This window comes from Camarhynchus parvulus, chromosome 4 (genome assembly GCF_901933205.1).
Source record: "Camarhynchus parvulus chromosome 4, STF_HiC, whole genome shotgun sequence".
Taxonomy (NCBI): Eukaryota; Metazoa; Chordata; class Aves; order Passeriformes; family Thraupidae; genus Camarhynchus; species Camarhynchus parvulus.
In genome coordinates this window covers 6,180,371-6,198,326 of record NC_044574.1, presented here as the reverse complement: position 1 = coordinate 6,198,326, position 17,956 = coordinate 6,180,371, and the positions used below count along the sequence as shown (strand labels likewise).

Here is a 17,956-nt window from a genome sequence, read left to right as displayed (position 1 = left end):
GGCGGTGCCGTGGCAGTGACAGGTTTGGGTCAGAGATTTTTGGTTTCCAAACAGCCTTTTGTGAGCCATGACATCCATTTTGCCTGAAGCTTTTCCCTGGGAGGAGACACAGCTCTCCTGTGACCCTGAAATGTGCTCTTGGAGCAGCAGAGAGGCCTTGGCACTGCCAAGGGAAGCTTTGCCAACAGCCTGGTGAGTCAGGGCCCCCTCCCACTGCTGCCACCTGCCCTGCCCTCATGTGCCATGGCCTTGGCAAAGCCAGGCTCTCCTTTGACCATACAGAGCTGGAACAGACTGAAAACTTCTCTTAACTATGCAGTGAAGGCCCTAAATGTGCTAAAGAAAGGTGTAACAAAACTAAAAGGAAGGTGTCAAGATGGGGGTATGCAAAGTGATGCAAACTAAACTGCTGCCATGGCAGTGACTGTTAGAAGCAGCTTTAATAAAACTTGTATTGATTCAGGAAAACACAGATCTGACAGTGCTGGAGGTTTTTTGGTAGCAGATTAAACCAAAGTGCCTGTTAGAGAGAAATGCTGCTTGAAGATGAGAATATATTTCAGGACTTTATGTCTAAAAATACATAACATTACACCACCCTTGCCATGTCACCACAGGAAACATGGGCTGAACAGAAAACTGGAAGAAGTATATTACAGTAGTGTCTTGGAGGAAAAAATCCTCAGGAAGAAAAAAAAAAATATATATCTTACATAAGTGAGAATACATAAAGTTTTGCATTTTGAAGGTAGGACAGAATAAAATTAAGCCAACTGTACACATCCATCCTGGCCCTAGCTCCTCAGGGTGGCCAACCGTGACTGCATGGCCTCGATGTCCTCCTCCTCATCCACGGCAGCAGCTGCTGCCCCCATGGGCTCAGGCTCTGGCAGAGCATCTGTGACTTTACTGGGTGCTTTACCCAAGGCCCCTGCAACAACAAACAGGCTCATTAGTGAGTGTCAAGTCTTCATTTAATAATTAGTGGCTTTTGGGGATATCTAAAACAACCCAACCAGTCATTTCCCATGGAGGTCACAGCCCTGAGCTGGGACAGGGCCAGCGCAGGGGTGATGGCTGCCCAGCAGCACAGACCTGCCAGCTCAGCCTCTGTGCTCCTTCCCCTCTGGGAGGAGGCTCCCAGCTCCCCACAAGCCCTGCTGCTTGCCCGGGAGCTCCCCCTGCCTGCTCGGGAGCAGGGGAGCTGCTCCAGCCAGGAAAACAGGATGGAAAAAGCAAAGGAGGATGTGAGAAGAACAGGGCAATGTGCCAGGCACTGAGCACAAGGTGCCAGCAGTGTGGTGCAGCTGAATGCAGCCCTGGTGCTTGTTTTTGTCACACCACATCACAAGCAATCCAGGTGAAAGGAGCATTCTAAGCATTCTCCAAGTCAAATAACTAAACCAGTAAATCATTATTACTTCATGAGCTGGAAGGCAGAAGTTGTGGTTTTGGCTTTAAGAGGGTTTTTGTGTTTGTTTTGGGTTTTTCCCCCAAACAAGACACAGCACATTACTGCCAGGAATCACAACACAGCCTATGACTCAAGGCAGTGCAGCAGAATTTCTGGTTTCATTAATAACAATCAGTTCTTGGTTTCATTAATAACAATACCTAGCCAATCATGTGAGTTTCACCTTGTTAAGAGGATTCACTGCACAACCAAACACAGATCTGTTAGAGCCTCAATTACATAACTGCACAGAGAGCAGCTGATGGATATTAGCTCTGCCCTGCTGAGCCCCACTGGCCTTCTCAGCCAGTATTCCCTGAGAAATCAGCTTGTCAGAGCTCTCTGCCCAGCAGAAGGAAGAGATGCCACTGGGAGGGCACAGAACAGATGAAGATTTCAGTTGCTGCAACTTACTGAACAGAGCAGGGACCTGGCTCTCAGCAGCACCCACAAACTCACCAGCTGTAATTTCAAAAAGGATTTTGTCAATTTCTGCCTCAGCTTCCTCCTCCATCTCCTCCTGATCCTCCAGGCCTTCAAAGGTGTCCTCCAGCATTTCTTCTATAATTCCAGCCTAGCAGAAAAAGAACAAGGCAGCATGTGATACCCTTGGAAACAGCAGAGTAAGAAAACTCATTTCTACTTGGGAGTTGGGGTTATGCCTATCCAGGCATCTAACATGAGCACACATCTCAACAACTGCAGAGGAAAAGCAGGAAGAAAACTGAGGATTAAAGGCACCTGTTCTCACTTGGAAAACCTCAAGTTATTTAAACTAAAAGAGGAGAGATTTAAATTAGGTATTAGGAAGAAATTCTTCCCTGTGAGTTGGAACAGGTTCCCCAGAGAAGCTGTGAGATGCCCAATCCCTGGAAGTGTTTCCAGCCAGGTTAGATGGGGCTCTGAGCAACCTGGTCCAGGGGCAGGGGGGCTGGAATTATATGAGCTTTAAGATCCTTTCCAACCCAAATAATTCCATGATTCCGTGTTTATTTACTGCTGTTGCAAGTCTAAACCAAGAACCCAGCCTGCTCCAAGCATGTGAAATACAAGTGTAAGTTTCAGTCATGCAGCATGAATTGTGTAGCACACCGTAAAACTGCTCTATGACACAGCTTGGGTTTTTGATCTGCATTTGAAAACATTCCTTTGCAGGCCCTGCAACCTAGATATGGCCAAACCATGCTGGTGCACAATGATAAAATTATTTAGAAATAAACTTACTTGAACTAAACAGTCTAGACTGGTAAGAAGGGAAAAAGCAAAACAACTTTGGTAGCTGAAAATGTAATAGTCATAACAGAGACTCAGTATGCTTTCAAACCAGAGCACTCCCATCACATGGAGACCCAGCTAGATGCTTAAACCAGTGACAGTTAGTTATATCTGAATTAGCCAGGAGTTTTGTGATTCTTTAAAAATTTTGTAATAAACTTAATTAGTTAAGGAATGTTTGATTGTGTTATTTTGGCTGGTATTGGTTTAGATCTGTACTAAGTGTCAGTAGGAAACCCTGAGAAATTACCCCACTGCACCTGCAGAAAGGAACTCAATGGACCCAGACCCCTTACAGAATTTATAGTTGAAGAACAAAATTCAATAAATATTTGTTTAATGGTTATCATATAACTAGAGATTAATTAGATGTCATAGAACAAGAATGGTATCTTGAGGGAGTTAAGGAGTCAGAGGCCTATACATCCCAGAAAACTTGATTAATACATTGCAGGTGTAGTAAGGGAGCCACTTCATAGGCTTGTACTCCCCAGAAAACCTAATCAATAGTCATTGTCTAAGCAGGACAGCAAATTTAATAAAACACTGTTAGCTGGATAAAACTCAGGTTATCCATTAAACAAAGACAGATGAGATGTTCTGCTAGTAATTAAAAGAAACAAAACACCTCTACCATGATGCAATAAATTGGGCAGATTTTAGGAGTTTCTATTAAAAAAATCTTGGCTGTTATAGTGTATATAAATGCCTGAAAATTGCTCTTTCTTTGAACATGTCTGAGGCAAATAAATCCCCCATATGTTGCAAATTTTGACTCAAAATTGTTATTAGGAATGTTGGTCTAACAGCTTTTTGCTGTTAGATTTAAAACTCTTTGTGCCACCAGTATCAGGCTGGCTATGGAGTCAGAGTGTCCTGAGCTCACTCCAGCCCTGTGACAAAGGGGACACCCAAGTGACTGCACAGCTCAGAGACAGCCACATTGTGTTCACCCAAGTCTGATTTATGTGCCAGACCTTACCTTCATCATCTCTTTGGACAAGTCCCTCATTGTTGCTTGGATTTCTGGGATTTTTACTAGATTTTGCATAGCTTTCATGACTTCTGTGCTCTTCTGCAGTGAACCCGCTACTCTGAGGACAGCTGCAAAGGAGAGAGGCACAGAACACTGAACAATTCATGCACTGCTGAAAGCAGAGAAATTATATCCTCTCTACATGGAAATTTGTTTACATTTAGGCAATTCAATTTAAAAAATAAACAGGCACTGCACTTCTTCACTCTTGACTAAATTCCTGGAAAAGCCCAACTTATACCCACATTGGAAAAGTGACATTTATAGCAAAGCTATAAATGTCCTGTACAATGAGGAGCCCAGGTGGTCTGCAGAGAGATTTCAACCCACCTGCACCCAGTTCACCAAAGACAGGGAGAGAGTTGCTCCTGCCCAGCCCCTCAGCAGCCAGAGCTGCAGTGACTGCTGAACCAGGGATCTCCTGCCTGACACCAGCTACTGGAAACCAGCCCTGGCAGAAGTTCTGCTGCAATAGTTCCACAGCAAAAAGTAAGCTACAACATCAATACTGAAGCAGACAAGCCAAAAATAAGCTTGTTTAAACTGAATTTAACAATACTCTTTCCAGAGGCTATTCTAACTTATAAGCTCTCCTCATCTGTATTGATATACCAAGATCAAAAAGCAGTAATTAAGGGTACTTTGAAGTTTTTTGAATTCTGCCATCTAGCTTTGCAGCTTCCTGGACATGGAGAACTTACCTGTTTGTATATAAAATGGTCACTCCTTAATGAAGCAAAATGAAGGTACAGAACACATTATTTTTCATTTTAGTAATTTAAGAGCCCTACACTTGTAACAAACTAACAGGCACCTTGCCTTGAGTGGTCATTTCTCAAGTTACTACAAACCCCAGACTGAATTATAGATTCCTCCATATTTCCTATCTAAATGTATCAGAACATTCCCAGGAAGATGAAGATGCTGGCAGTGGTAATAAGGAGGAGGCAGTTTTGAATTTTTCCTTTTAAGGGACACTTTAAGGTGCAAGGATGGTCCTACCTTCCTTTCCTGAGTGAGATGCATGGGGAGCCACATTTGAACCACCACAAAATCACCCTTAAGGTTCACAGTGTGACTTCCTGTTTTATCACTCATCCAACATTAAAATCTACTTGGATGATGCTGGGGTGGAGGAAATGCTTTGACATTTCAGCAGCTTGTTCATCTCCACCAAGTCTTCTCCTGTCTTTACAGCTTTCTGCTCTGCTTGTTACAGGCTGGACTGTTTCCAGCTATGGAAAACTCTGCAGGAAGTGTATTACAACAGATTTCTGATGTGGATAAAGAATTAAGGAAATATGCTGGTTCTGGAGGAACACAAAGGACCAGGGAGGGCTTACAGAACATGGTTTTTAAACCAAAGGGCAAAAGGATTCATCAAACACTGCTCCCCCATCCCCATGCAGGTATTGGTAAATGCCCCCACACTCTTGCTAGGGAAGCTACAAGATGAAGAGAATTCTACTCCTGTGACAGGTCCTGTCAAAATCAGTGACACAGGCTCCACCAGGACACAGGGGTATTAGGAATGCATTCCAGCTGTTTGGAAATGCACACTAAGAATGTGCTCCCAATTGCTGTGAGTTCAGTTCCAGGGCATGTGATTCTCACACCACAGGAACCCTCAGGCTCTGAGGAGAGGTGTTACATCATCTGCTGAGCAGCTCATCACAGCAAACAGGGAGCCAGCAAGGATGCAGGGGACAATGAGGGGTAGGAACCCCAAGAAACCAAAACTGGGAGCTCCCTGACTTCTTCAGAGCCCAGGGTGGGACACCCATCCAGGCAGGGCACTGGAGAAACAGCCTCAGAGCATCCTGCAGACTGTGGGGGGTTATTGCCTACAGGGATGCAGGATTCCTTACAGGGATGTAGGGAAAAGAGCATGTTTGGACATGGGGAAAACTTACAATGGAACTTTTAATGGGATTACAGGAACATACCTGACTCTTAGGGGAATGACCAAAGGTAGTTTAGGGAAGGATTGAAGTGGATCAGGGAACACACAAACCTCAGGGGCCTGCAGGACCAGGTACCAGCAGTTCAGGTAGAGAAGGAGATCTGGGGAAGGTACCAGATATCTGGCCAGTTTTGACAGAGCATCTGAGAGCAGCTCCTGGAACAACTGATCTATTGTGTGTGTTGTGTGTGTGTTCTACTGGTGGACCTCAGTCCTCATGAGCTGAAGAGGAAGAGCAGGTGGAGCTGTTCACAGTGTGTGAAAGCTGTGTGTGTTTATGGGGTGGTGGCAAAGGCTCTGCTCTGGCAGTGTGGGTGCATGTGCCTGCTGGGATTAGGGGGTAGAACTTCAGCAGCCTCACAGCTCTGGGATGATCTTCCCAGGCTCCTGAAGCCCACTGGAATCAGCTGCTTTCCACAGGAGCATGGCTGCTCCCACATTCAAGCTCTGCCTGCATTTGATTTTGGTTTTGGACAAGGAAACCTCAGACCTCACTTCTACTGCCAGAGCAGTGCTTGGGCCCAGAATTTGCTCTTACCAAGCTGGTTCTTCATCCCCATGAGAACTGAGTTCATGTGAGCTTTGGATGCATAGAGTTTGCTTACAGCCCTCCGAGAGCGGACCAGCTCCTTGGCCAAGATCACACACACATCCCTCTGATTCTTTTTGGCAGCATCCTTTATTGACCTCTTCACCTTCTCCTCTTCCCTCTGGATATCTGGAGCACAGAAAAACATAGCAAACAGTGACCAACTCCTAAGGATATAGAAGAGAAATCAGTCATTTGCTGAGGTGTGTTTCCAATGCAAAGAATTGTTTCTGCTTGATTTCAGATTCCCTCTGTTACTCAAAGACCTTGTTCTAGGCTGATTAATTCAGCTACATCTTAATAGGAAAATTCACATTACTGAACATCCAGCTCTGTAATTTCCTTTGCAGTCAAGAATATTCTAAAGGACTGTCTGAGAATATTAGTCCATGATGCTGAGCTGACTAAGAGCTTACAAAGCAAAAAAAGGTCCTGTAAGAACACAGCACTCTAAGAGGAAGACTTGACTCACAACTTTAAAATAACTTCCTGACTATTAAACTGGTCTGATGTAAATACATATACACAAAATATACATCTAACTTCAAACATCCTGTTCAAACTCTCCTGGCATCCAGCTTTGTTCAACAGGTTTTTTTAAGAATGTACTTAAGTGGGAATACTGAACTAAGCATGAGCAAAGAGTTGGTTGGATTTGAACTACTAAACACTAAAAAGGCCTTCTTAAATACCATTGGTTTCTCCAGCAAATTTGATGTGACTGTTGACAGTTCTGCCCTGCCAGGTAACACTGGCTGTGAACAGCAGGAGCCAGGTACTCTGAAAAGCCCAGAGTAAAAAATGCAAGAGTAAGCAGGGACAATATCAACTTCCTTTCTTTTCCAGACTCAGCAATAAATTAGCCACTGATGAAATGTGGATCTCAGAGTCCACAAGAAAAATTATCCTAAAGTAAATAAAGAATTCAGATAGTAAGGGTTCCTCACCTTCCTGCAAAGAGTTGATTGAAATGACCACAAGAACAAATTTTTCAAAGAAAGCCTCTGCTCAGATTTAGTTTTGAGTCTTCTTGATTTAAGCCAGACAAAGTAATACATTGGAAGAATCAGAAGCTGCCCTTTTATAAAAACAAAGGCATCAACACACTCCTTCTGGCACTTGGAGACTTCAACACAGCTTCTCAGGTGGGAGTTAATGAACCCTGTACTCAGGATCAGTAATTCTCTCAGTATCATTCACTGAGGTGTTTACCTTAAAGGACTGGCAGAAAGCTGTAGGATTATAATCAGAAAAACAGACCTTTGCTGCTTTCCCATTACTATTTTCAGAAACACCACAAACTTGAAGACATTTGTATGTCAGACATGGGACTGAGCTGAGTCCCAGCATATCAGAGCAGGTAAGAAAGAGCTGAAGTGTTCCAGCAGGAAAGAGAAAGCACCAGAAGAGCTCCAGCAGCACTGAGGAATTACAACACTCACTCTGTCAGGCTGAAAACAACCACAAGTACTGTGTTCCTGCAGCCAGGCTGGTGCAGGGCAGCCTGCCCCCGAGTGAATGCTCTCACTGGCATCAAGTGCTGGGTATGAGATCAGTGGCACAAGGATGCAGGAACAGCCAAGTCCATCTCTGAAGGGCAGCGCCAGCCACACTCCTCAAGGGAGCCAAAGTCACCTCCCCAGTGCCTCTGCAGCACTATCGAGCACAAGAGGCACAAAGCAGCCCAAAGCACATGTGAGAAGGACTCGCAAGCTCAGCAAAACACAAAGTTACTGTATTACTCCAACTCTATCAACTCAAAAAATTCAATTCTGAAGTAACAAGGATACCTTTCATTTCTCCAAACCTTCCAAGCCCTGAAAAACAACCTACCCCAAAGAGAAATCACTACAGGAGTCCAACAACAGATGGTTTCAAAGAGTGTGTTGCTATTTTAGTAACTCTGCTGACAGGGCAAGCCAAGTGCTCAAGTGATCCAAGCCCACTCAGTTCATCCCAGGTGCATCTAGTGTTGCCTTGTTCAAACACATCCAGCACAGCTTTCCCCAAGGAAGTTAAGACAGGTTCCAGCTCAGCATCCTTCCTTAAAGATTGCAGGGATTTCCTGTGTAAGGCTCAAGTAAAACAGGAGAGCATGGCAGAATCCAACTACAGTGGGCAGTTTTTGAGGAAACCTTCAATGGCACTTGGCTGCCATCCTTCAGGAGAAGCCTGTTAGCCTGGGAAGTGTCCAGCAGAACCAGGTACTTCCATAGGTGACCCTTGGTGAAATGTGAAATCCTGGCACAAAGACATTATGTACTTTATTTTAAGGGCAATTATCAGTGTAGCAGAGGGTTGGTGGTTAGTGCTGAACTGTACTTCTGTGAATGTAGGACTCTGAAACACAGACAGGTCTAGAGCTACTAAAATGATTAGATTTACACCCACATCAAAATACCACACTACCATGTAACCTAGTATCTGGGTAGGCCATTAAAAGCATTATGGCATGTAAAAAGTTAAGAGAAACCCAAAATTTCCAGAAACATCAGTAGTGAGCACGTGGGTACTCTGCTTCTGTGGAAGATGCAGCCTCTAAAACATATTTGGCTAGTAAGATCAGAGTTGCAGTTCCTCTGTGCCTGATACAGCCACACAAAGTGCCCTGGGGAAAGTAAAAGAATTCACATCCCTGTACATCAGTTTTCCTGGGAAAGACACAAACTCTGTTCCTCATATTGGAGAGAAGGACAAAGACAGACTTTGTACTGCACAAGCAACCTTTTCCAACCAACTCCTACAAGTCTGCAAGACACCAACCCTGCCAGGTCACTCCAGAGGCACAGGGCTGGGGAAGGATGGGGAATGCAGGATGTGCTCCTCAAGGTGTCACTCCAAACAGGCATATGCCAGTAACCAGATGCTGACACAAAATATCCTCCCATGGACAAATCCCAGGGACAGGGTAGGGATTTGAAATAAGAAATAAGGGGAAAACAAAACCTAGGTCCAAACCTATTTTCAGGCTCAGGGAAGGCAGGTAGAACAAGTTCTGAACTAACAGCAGTGCAATACTAAGCAGCTCTTCTGCTTTTCAAGACACATTCAGCAGTGTAATGCTCATTATTTAATACCAAAACACCCACACACAGAAAATACATTTTTTTTCCTTCCTCTCTTCTGTTTGTAATTTTTCCAAGCTGACAGCAAGCTACTTTTGCTTGGCATGTGCACTTTCACACCAGTACATGCCAGTGGAACTGTGTACATGTGCAATTATATACTACACAGATACTACTCATTAAATCAATGTGGGTGAAATTCTGGATAATAAGTCTAATACATGTTATCCAATGGGATTTAAGAGCATTATGTCTTACTGGGAGCATGAAATATTCATGTTCTTTTGAAAATTTTGCTAGGATAACTTCACAGCGACATCATTTTGTAACAGACTGAGTCTGGCCCAGGATCACATTTATCTTCCTTTACTCCAGATGTGACAGACTACCCCAAGTTATTAAATTTCACAGCCTGCCTCAATTAAAGTAAAAAAACCTTGAAGAAATATAAGGAGAATAAAAACAAAAAATGAGACACAAGTACAAACCTCTGATCTGTCTATCAATCACCCTCATTTCTTTCCTTATCTTCAAGGACCATTCATTGACCTTAAAAAGAGAAAGTGAGAGTTACTTGAAATTCCAACTTCAAAACTATGCTTTTATACTTTCAAGTAACTTAAACATTCAGTATCAAAAGCAGCACTTCAAATTGCATGAGCTGCAAGTTATGAGTGATGTTAAAATATTTCATTATTCAAATAATAAAACCCCCAAACATTGCAGAGATACCATCAATTACTGCACTGCTCTTCATGTTCAGACAAGGAGTTAAGAAGGACCTTTATAGATCCTTTCCAACCAAAACCCTTCAATGACTCCAGGATGTGATTTGTGAGTCAGATGCTCACTGCCTGGCTCACTCCCCACATCACAGCCCTGTCACTATACACAGGGAACTTGCCACAGGGGGTTTCAGCAGAAGGGACAGACTTTGGCACAGATGACAGCCCCAAGAGTGCTACTGCCCATTTCAGTCAGGAGATCTCCAGGAAGTCTCCAACCCAGCCCCTGCTCAAAGCAGGATCAAGTTCAGAGCTCAGACAGGTTCAGGCCTCATCCATTGAGTTTTGATACTGTTTGAGGGCAGAGACTTCACAGCCACTGAGCAAATCAGTTAAATTACTCCTGTGTGGTGAAGACTTTTCCTCATAGAATCCTGGAATGGTTTGGGTTGGAAGGGACCTTAAAGACCATCTATTTCCAGTGCTCAGCTGTTGGCAGGGCCACCTTCCACTAAACCAGATCGCTTAGAGCTCCATCCAACCTGGCCTTTCATGCTCAATTCAAAACTCTCCTCTGGCCTACTGTGGCTGTAGCCCCCCTTCTCAAAAGTACCTGTCTGTGCCTTGACTACAACCCCAGCAGAGGCAGTGGGAGGCTTCAGACCCCTGCTCCTCCACCTTCTCCAAGCCAAATGAGCCCAGTTCCCACAGCCACTCCTCCTGCGCCACAGGCTCCAGCCCTCCTCCATCCTGATTGCCTCTGCCACAATTCCCCAGCTTGCTGAGATCCTTCCTGAGCTGGGTGCCCACACTGGGACACTTCTGCAGCCTCTGCCACACTTCCCCAGCTTGCTGAGATCCTTCCTGAGCTGGGTGCCCACACTGGGACACTTCTGCAGGTGTGGCCTCTTTACTGCTGACTAGCACAGTGACTGAGCACTCAGCACTGTGACCACAGCTTCCCAACACACCCTGTTTGCCTTCATTGCTGCAGAGGTGCACTGGGAACTCATTTATTATCCATGGGAAAGCAGATCCCTTCCTGCAGAGCTGGTGCCCAGCCAGCCCCAGGCTGCACATCCCTGTGTGCAGGGAGGTTGGCCCAGTCTTGCATTGCTCAACACTTTGAGGTTCCTGCTGGGTTCCTCCCATTTGCTCAGGTCTCTCTGCCCTCCAGCTTCCCTTCCCCTGCCTTTGGTGGTGTTCAAACACAGCCACTCCTTTAGCAGCTCCCTCCTGGCACTTGCCAAGATCTCTCTGTTCCAGATCCTCTGGCTCCTCTGGCTCATCCAGGATGGGGGGAGCTCCACTTGCCCTGACCACCCCTCCAGGGAAGCAGAGTGAAGAGAACTTGTGCAATGAGAACTTGTGCAGCAAGTTCTCTTTGTGCACAAGCCCAGCAGAGCAACAGATTTAGACTTTCACCAGTCTCCAAAGACTTTCTCCTGGTCATGGTGAGCAGGACTATGTTTTGACTGCAGACAAAAGCCACCATTTGAGGTGCCCAAGCACAAAATCAGCTTAAAAACCCCCACATACAACCCACAGCCCTGCAGAGGTGCAGAAGTTTCTAACAGGTTTCAGAAAGCTCCTGTATCTTTAGTTAAACCTGGGGTTTACAGGCAAAAAGCCCCAAACCCAGAACTGACTGCAGCCTCCCCTCTTGTTCTTCAGAGCAGAGGTGACAATGTCCTGGAGAGTCATTCCTCCCCTGACAGAAAGCCAAGAAGGTCCTTTTTAGAGTATGAACTACATGAGAGGAAAAAAGCAGGGGGAGAGCCTGAGAGAAACATGACAAAGCTCTGGCTGGCCAACTGTCCTGTCTCAAATGTAACACCTGCCAGAGATTTGCTCCACAACTTGTATTCTAGAACAAACCAACACACAAGAAGCCTTCATGTACAAGCACAATCTGCAACTGTCAAATGAACCACAGCAGGATTTGCAGCTTCTGTCTCTGGGGTGCACAGCCCAGCACAAACACACCATTAAATCAAGACTGGCTGTGTGCTGTCATCAAAACCTGCTCACTCTGACAGCAGAAAACTCTTCCACAGCTCATCCCCAGCACTGCCAGGGGTTTGACAGGACTGTCCCAAAGGCACAGCTGGGCGCTTATGCCTTCCCTGCTCCCAACTCCCCTCCTGCTTTGGGTAAGAGGAGGAGGAAATCCCACTGACTCTTATCCAGGCTAGTCCATGCTCCCAGCTACATGAGACAGCAATTTGTTGAGCTGTAAAGAAGCCACATTGCCCATCTCACACAGGACACAGGGACATGGATGCAGACCATGGCACAAGGCAGCAATGTTCAGCAGACTCTGAACAGGAGTCTGTGGTCCAGCTGAGCAGAGATAATTACCCTGAGCACAACTCCAGGCTGATGAAGCAATTCTGCTTCACTCCTGATCTAAACAAAAACATCACTCTCACAGCACAGCATCATGCCAGAGTCAGCCAGCAAAGCACTCAGGCTGAAAAGAGCCAACTCACACTACACTGGAGGAAAACCCACTTTTTAAGTTCAAACGATCCAGACATGGCATTAAAAATACAATAAATCCCCAGCTTTAGACAGGCTGAAATGTATCACCAGCTCTTCACAAGAGCTGAACATATTTGCCTTGTATTGATCATAAATAAATTATCTCACATCCACAGAGTGGGCAGACAAAAGAGCTGAGGGCAAATCATTGCCATCACCAAAATCTCAACCCCTCCCCATCCTCCTGCACCTCCTGCAGTGCTTGGATGGCTCCCCCTGGCCCTGCTCAGGGACTGCATCTTGAGCACAGCTGCTGGCAGACACCAGCTAGGATGCAGAAACAGCTACTGCTTTTTCCTTCTAAAGCTGCAGTTAGGTACAGGAGGAAAGGAATTTTTAACTAATAATGGGTGTCTCAATATCAGTGTTAGGCCTGTGAAATCACCATGTCAGCCTGCAGCCCCAGAGAGGCTCATGACAGCAAGAGGACTCATGTCACCCCTCCCTCCACCTGTCCCATGCTGCCTTTGCAGGGTTTTCTGCAAAGAATCACAGAATCACTGGCTTAGGAAGGGATCTCTGGAGATCAGCCAGTGCAAACCCCCTGCCAAGGCAGGGTCACCCAGAGCAGGTGACACAAGAACGTGTCCAGGTGGGTTTGGAATGGCTCCAGAGAGGGAGAGACTCCACAGCCTCCCTGGGCAGCTGTTCCACCCTCAGCATAAAGAAGTTTTTCCTCATGTAAAGGTGGAAGTTATTGTGGTTTAGTTTATGGCCACTGCTCCTTGTCCTGTTGCTGCGCACCAAAAGAAGGTTCAAGGTGGCTGGCACCACCCTCCAAGAGCTCCAAGATGCCCCACAGGCTCTGTGCTACTGGAAAACATGGCAAGCTCACCAGTTAGAGAAGGCAAAAGAGCAAGAGCAGCCCTCAGGCAGGAGGTGAGAACCCCTGAGTGCAGCATGACCACATGTGTGCTGTCTGATGGGTCACCCACCTCTGAGGGCAGCAGCCCCCAGCCCCAGCTCTCCCTGGGCTCTCTTGTGCCACACTCAGGAGCTCAGCAGACTGACCCAGCCCACACAGTGCTCTGACACAGGCAGAGGAGGAAGGCAAGGACACTCCCAAAGGTACATTCCTCATCTGATTCTCTCACCCCACAAGCAACAGCCATAGCCTGCTCCCCTGGGACTCAGCTGCTACAAAGCACCAGGGAACATCTGTGACACTGCAGCTTGTCTAAACTTCAGCCTCTGTGCCTGTCATTCTTCTCCCTGCTGCTTTTCCAGTACCTCTAATGTATCTGATGTTCCTCTCAGCAAACAGCAGGTTTTTTCACTAACACATTCATAGCTACTTATGAAAGGCAACAGTGAAATCCACCAGAGTCTTGATTATTTCACTGCACTGTGACAGCAGAAAGCTGTTCCTGGAAACACAGTTTGTCTACAGACTCATCTTCCTCCTACAAGTCCCAACATTTCAGCTACTGTTTCCTAATTTCAAGGCTGTGTTTGCAAGAGGAGCTAGAATCACAGAACCACAGAAGATCAGGGGGTTGGAGGAGCCTTACAGACCATACAGCTCCAACCATGGAGCCATGGGCAGGGACACCTTCCACTAAACCAGGTTGCTCAAGGCCTTATCCAGCTTGGCTTTGAACATTTCCAGGGATGGGGCAGCCACAGCTTCCATGGGTAACCTGTTCCAGTGTCTCACCACGCTCACAGGGAGCAATTTCTTCTTAGGATCTAACCTAAATTTCCCCTCTATCAACTTGTACCCCTTCCCCCTTGCCCCGCCTCTCCACCTCCTCACAAAGAGCCCCTCCCCGGCTCCCTGGAGGCCCCGTCAGGTACCGGGAGGTTCTCTGAGGTCTCAGAGCCCGGTCCCGGCCCGGCTGCAGCCTCCGCCAGGGCCAGGCCGAGCCCGGCCCCTCCGTAGTCCCCGCCCGACGCCATAGCAACGCCACACGGCCCTGCCGCCACTCCCCCCTCAAGCTCCCGGCCCCGCCGCCCCCCGGGCCCCCGGCCCCTCACCAGCTCCTTGGGCGGCTTCTCGGGGGTCTTCCCGAAGAGCCCCATGGCGGCCGCACCTCCCGGCGCTTCCGGCTTCCCGCAGCCGGGCCGGCCGGAGCGCGCACTGCGCCTGCGCCGCCGCACGCCCCGCCCACTCCGCCCGGGGGCGGGGCCTGAACGGCCTCGCTCCGCCCCTCGCGGCTTCCCGCCAGTCACGTGGCGCTGCGCGTGGCGCTGCGCACGGCCCCGCCCCCGCGGAGGGGCGGGAAGACGCTGAGGGGCGCGGCGGGGGACGGGCGCTGAGGGAGCGCCGGCCCCGCACACTGAGCGTGTTTGTAACTCATTCAAGGGTCAGTCAGGTTGGGAAAGACTTCTGAGATTATCGATTCCAACCACGACCGAACACCGTTATGGCACTGGGTGCCACGTCGAGTCTTTCCTTAAACACCTCCAGAAACAGTGACTCCACCACCGCCTTGGGCAGCCCATTCCAATGTGAAGAAATTCCTCCTAATACGCAACCTGAACTCTACTGATCCAGCTTAAGACTGCGCCCTGTCCTCCTGTCTCTGGTTTCTGGGATCAGAGCCTTTCCCCAGCCCAGGAGGCTGCTCCTCCTGTCAGGGAGCTCCAGAGAGCAATAAGGGTGGGGATCACCCTGCCCCTCCTGTCAGGGAGCTCTAGAGAGCAATAAGGGTGGGGATCACCCTGCCCCTCCTGTCAGGGAGCTCTAGAGAGCAATAAGGGTGGGGATCACCCTGCCCCTCCTGTCAGGGAGCTCTAGAGAGCAATAAGGTGCCCCTGAGCCTCCCCCAGGCTGAGCCCCCTCAGTGCTCATCACACCCGTGCTGCAGAGCCTTCCCCAGCTCCACTCCCTTCTGTGGAACTCCTCCATCTCCATAACTTCTCGGTGCAAGGGCTGACTCCCACTCCGGCCTTTCCCCAGGACACGCCAGGGCAGGGCTCATACAGGCCCCAGCTGTCGGAGCTCTTTCGGAGAAATGCCGCTGGCCAGTCTGGCTCATCCTCACCCTCCTCTCCGCAGGGTCACCTGGCTGAAATGAAAGGACAGCTTGGAGCCGCTCTGCTGGAGCTCCAGCGAGTCAGTCCATCTCTTCACGCCCCGGTGCACAATCTGAGACTGAGAGCATTAGAAATAAATCAGTGATGCACAGAGTGCAAAAGCTTAGGAAGAAAAGGTGGTATTAACTTAACCTAACTCTTTAATACCTTACAATTATACTTACCCTCATTATTTAATTATTGGAGACAGACTTCTAAATGAATTACAAGAATGTACAATTTCACCTTGGTCATTTTTCCCTCCAGAATCTAATGCAGAAAAAAGATCTAAACAAGCTTTGGAAAAGAGAGCTCTCATTTTGGACTGAGCAGCAGCAGTGGGAAAGCCAGTGCTAATAAAACAATAATTGATGAAATTGAGAGTGACAAAGAGCTTTAGAGATTATTTAAATCCATCCTTTGTAATAGCAGCACCAAACATCCATTGCCTTTATTAAACCTAACAAACAAGTGAATATCCTCACCTTAGTGGTTTGACATTTTCTGTTTACAATTGGTCTCCAGCTTCCAGGCACGAGACATCAGAGAATAAAACAATGCTTTAGGAATGTTTAGCATCTCAGTTAAGACACTTCACAAGCACCAGCACAACCCAGCCCTGCGAGGCAAAACATGTGAGCAGCGAAACCGCTGACCTTGTTACAGGCACAGTCTTTGCTCCTTTGCTCCCTTCTCCGGATGTTCAACTATCAACACGTCAGGGAAGGGCTGTCTGAGATCCTGCACGGGTAGAAAACAATGTTACTTGGATGCTTCTGCTGCTACTGACACGAGCATTTCATAAAATAAATACATCCAACTGCTTTTTCTGTCCTGCTGGGACTCTCCATACACTACGCCAGCTGCTCAAGATCCTGTAACAGATGCCTTGCCGGGAACTGCATCACAACAATTTATATAACCCAGACACGAGGGGACTAAACCTTCCTCCACAGCTACCTGCTGGTCATAATTACCTGCTCCTGTGGATGTGCCCTCAGTGGCTCTCCTGCTAATTAACCAGCAGTTTGGGTCATCCATCAAAAGAACAGGATGAGTAGAGCAACTGAGGCCATCAAAACAAGTCTTCAGCTGAAACAGGTGTGCACAAAGGTTTGCAAATAAGGCTGAACCAGTGCACAGAAGCAGAGCTGCTGGGGTTGTGTGTGAGGGTGAGGAGGTCAGCCTTCATCAGTAGAGTGCACTCCATGAGCACTCAGTGCTCCAAGGACACAGCATTGCTCCAGCTCAGCACTCACAGCATTTGGCAAATTGCCGAGGTACCACTGAAAGGCTACGGCGGGCTGTGATACAGCACCTCACTTGTGTGTGTCAGCACCTCAGCTGCAGCCTTATTTATACTCACAAAACTTCTCCTTTCCCTTGGCAAGGCCTCAGTTCAGTGCAGATTTCAAAACAGTCCTGAAACAATGTGGATTTCAGATACTCATGACAAGCACATACGCCGTGCTGCTGCACAAATTGGAAGCAGAAATGATCTTTGCCCTCATTATGCCTCTCTGCTGCTCTGCTGAGGCTGTAATGACATAGACAGGACATGTACTGGCAGGTCCCAACTAGAATAAAAATTACTTTCTGGACCACAGGAGAGTTGCTGATATTGTGCCCCTTGTACCTCTCTGCTTCAGTACTGCCCTGGGAAAAAGGAAATGAGAGAGAAAAAAGGACTCAGTAAATTAAAAACAGCTCTTCTGCTAATTACATTAATATCTTCCTGGGAACACACTGGTGACAGTGCCCTGAAACATTTGTTAATAAAAAAGAGCATGGTCAGGTACCCTGGACAGATGAAACAATGCCAGCAGCTCTGTGAGCACCATCCTCCCAAATCTATAAAGACACTGGGAGATGGATTGTAACTGCAATGGGGAGCTGTGTTTGAATTTCCTATTATCATCACCTTTATGTCACTATCCTCCTTTCATATCACAAAGGCAATAAGACAATTGAAAATATCTTTCTAGTTTAGTCTTTTCCTCTACTCATATAATCTGCTCTTCCCCCCCTCTTTTTTCTTTCCAACCAACAATTCCTCTCTATTTTCAGTCCAATGATTTCTGAAAGGTACAACCAAAATCAGAGTTTCACATGGAAATATAAAGAAAACAAGACTCATTTTTTTATGCCTCCAAAGAACTATCAAAGAAACCAGAAATCACTTCAGAATACCAGCACAGTTGGAAGCTGGCAATTTGTACCTTTACAAGCCACTTATGTCACTGCATGACAATATTCTGCTCCTTCTCAACAGTTTACTTTGAGGCTGT

At 47.1% G+C, this 17,956-nt stretch overlaps 1 protein-coding gene across 2 annotated transcripts in view; it reads right to left on the bottom strand.

Annotated features, from left to right (window-relative positions):
• Positions 1 to 421: 421 nt before the first annotated feature.
• LOC115902927 (charged multivesicular body protein 3) overlaps positions 422 to 17,956 on the bottom strand; it is a 34,254-nt gene continuing 16,719 nt past the window's right edge. The window contains exons 1-6 of one of the 2 annotated variants that reach the window (XM_030946896.1): positions 14,628 to 14,745; positions 9,870 to 9,930; positions 6,266 to 6,445; positions 3,711 to 3,832; positions 1,913 to 2,027; positions 422 to 931 (exon numbers count right to left, since the gene is read on the bottom strand). In XM_030946896.1, coding sequence (XP_030802756.1) covers positions 795 to 931; positions 1,913 to 2,027; positions 3,711 to 3,832; positions 6,266 to 6,445; positions 9,870 to 9,930; positions 14,628 to 14,672 — 660 coding nt within the window. In that variant the 5' untranslated portion in view covers positions 14,673 to 14,745 and the 3' untranslated portion in view covers positions 422 to 794. Of the gene's footprint in view, positions 932 to 1,912; positions 2,028 to 3,710; positions 3,833 to 6,265; positions 6,446 to 9,869; positions 9,931 to 14,627; positions 14,746 to 17,956 lie in introns of those variants that run through there. The other variant, XM_030946897.1, reaches the window with a different exon arrangement.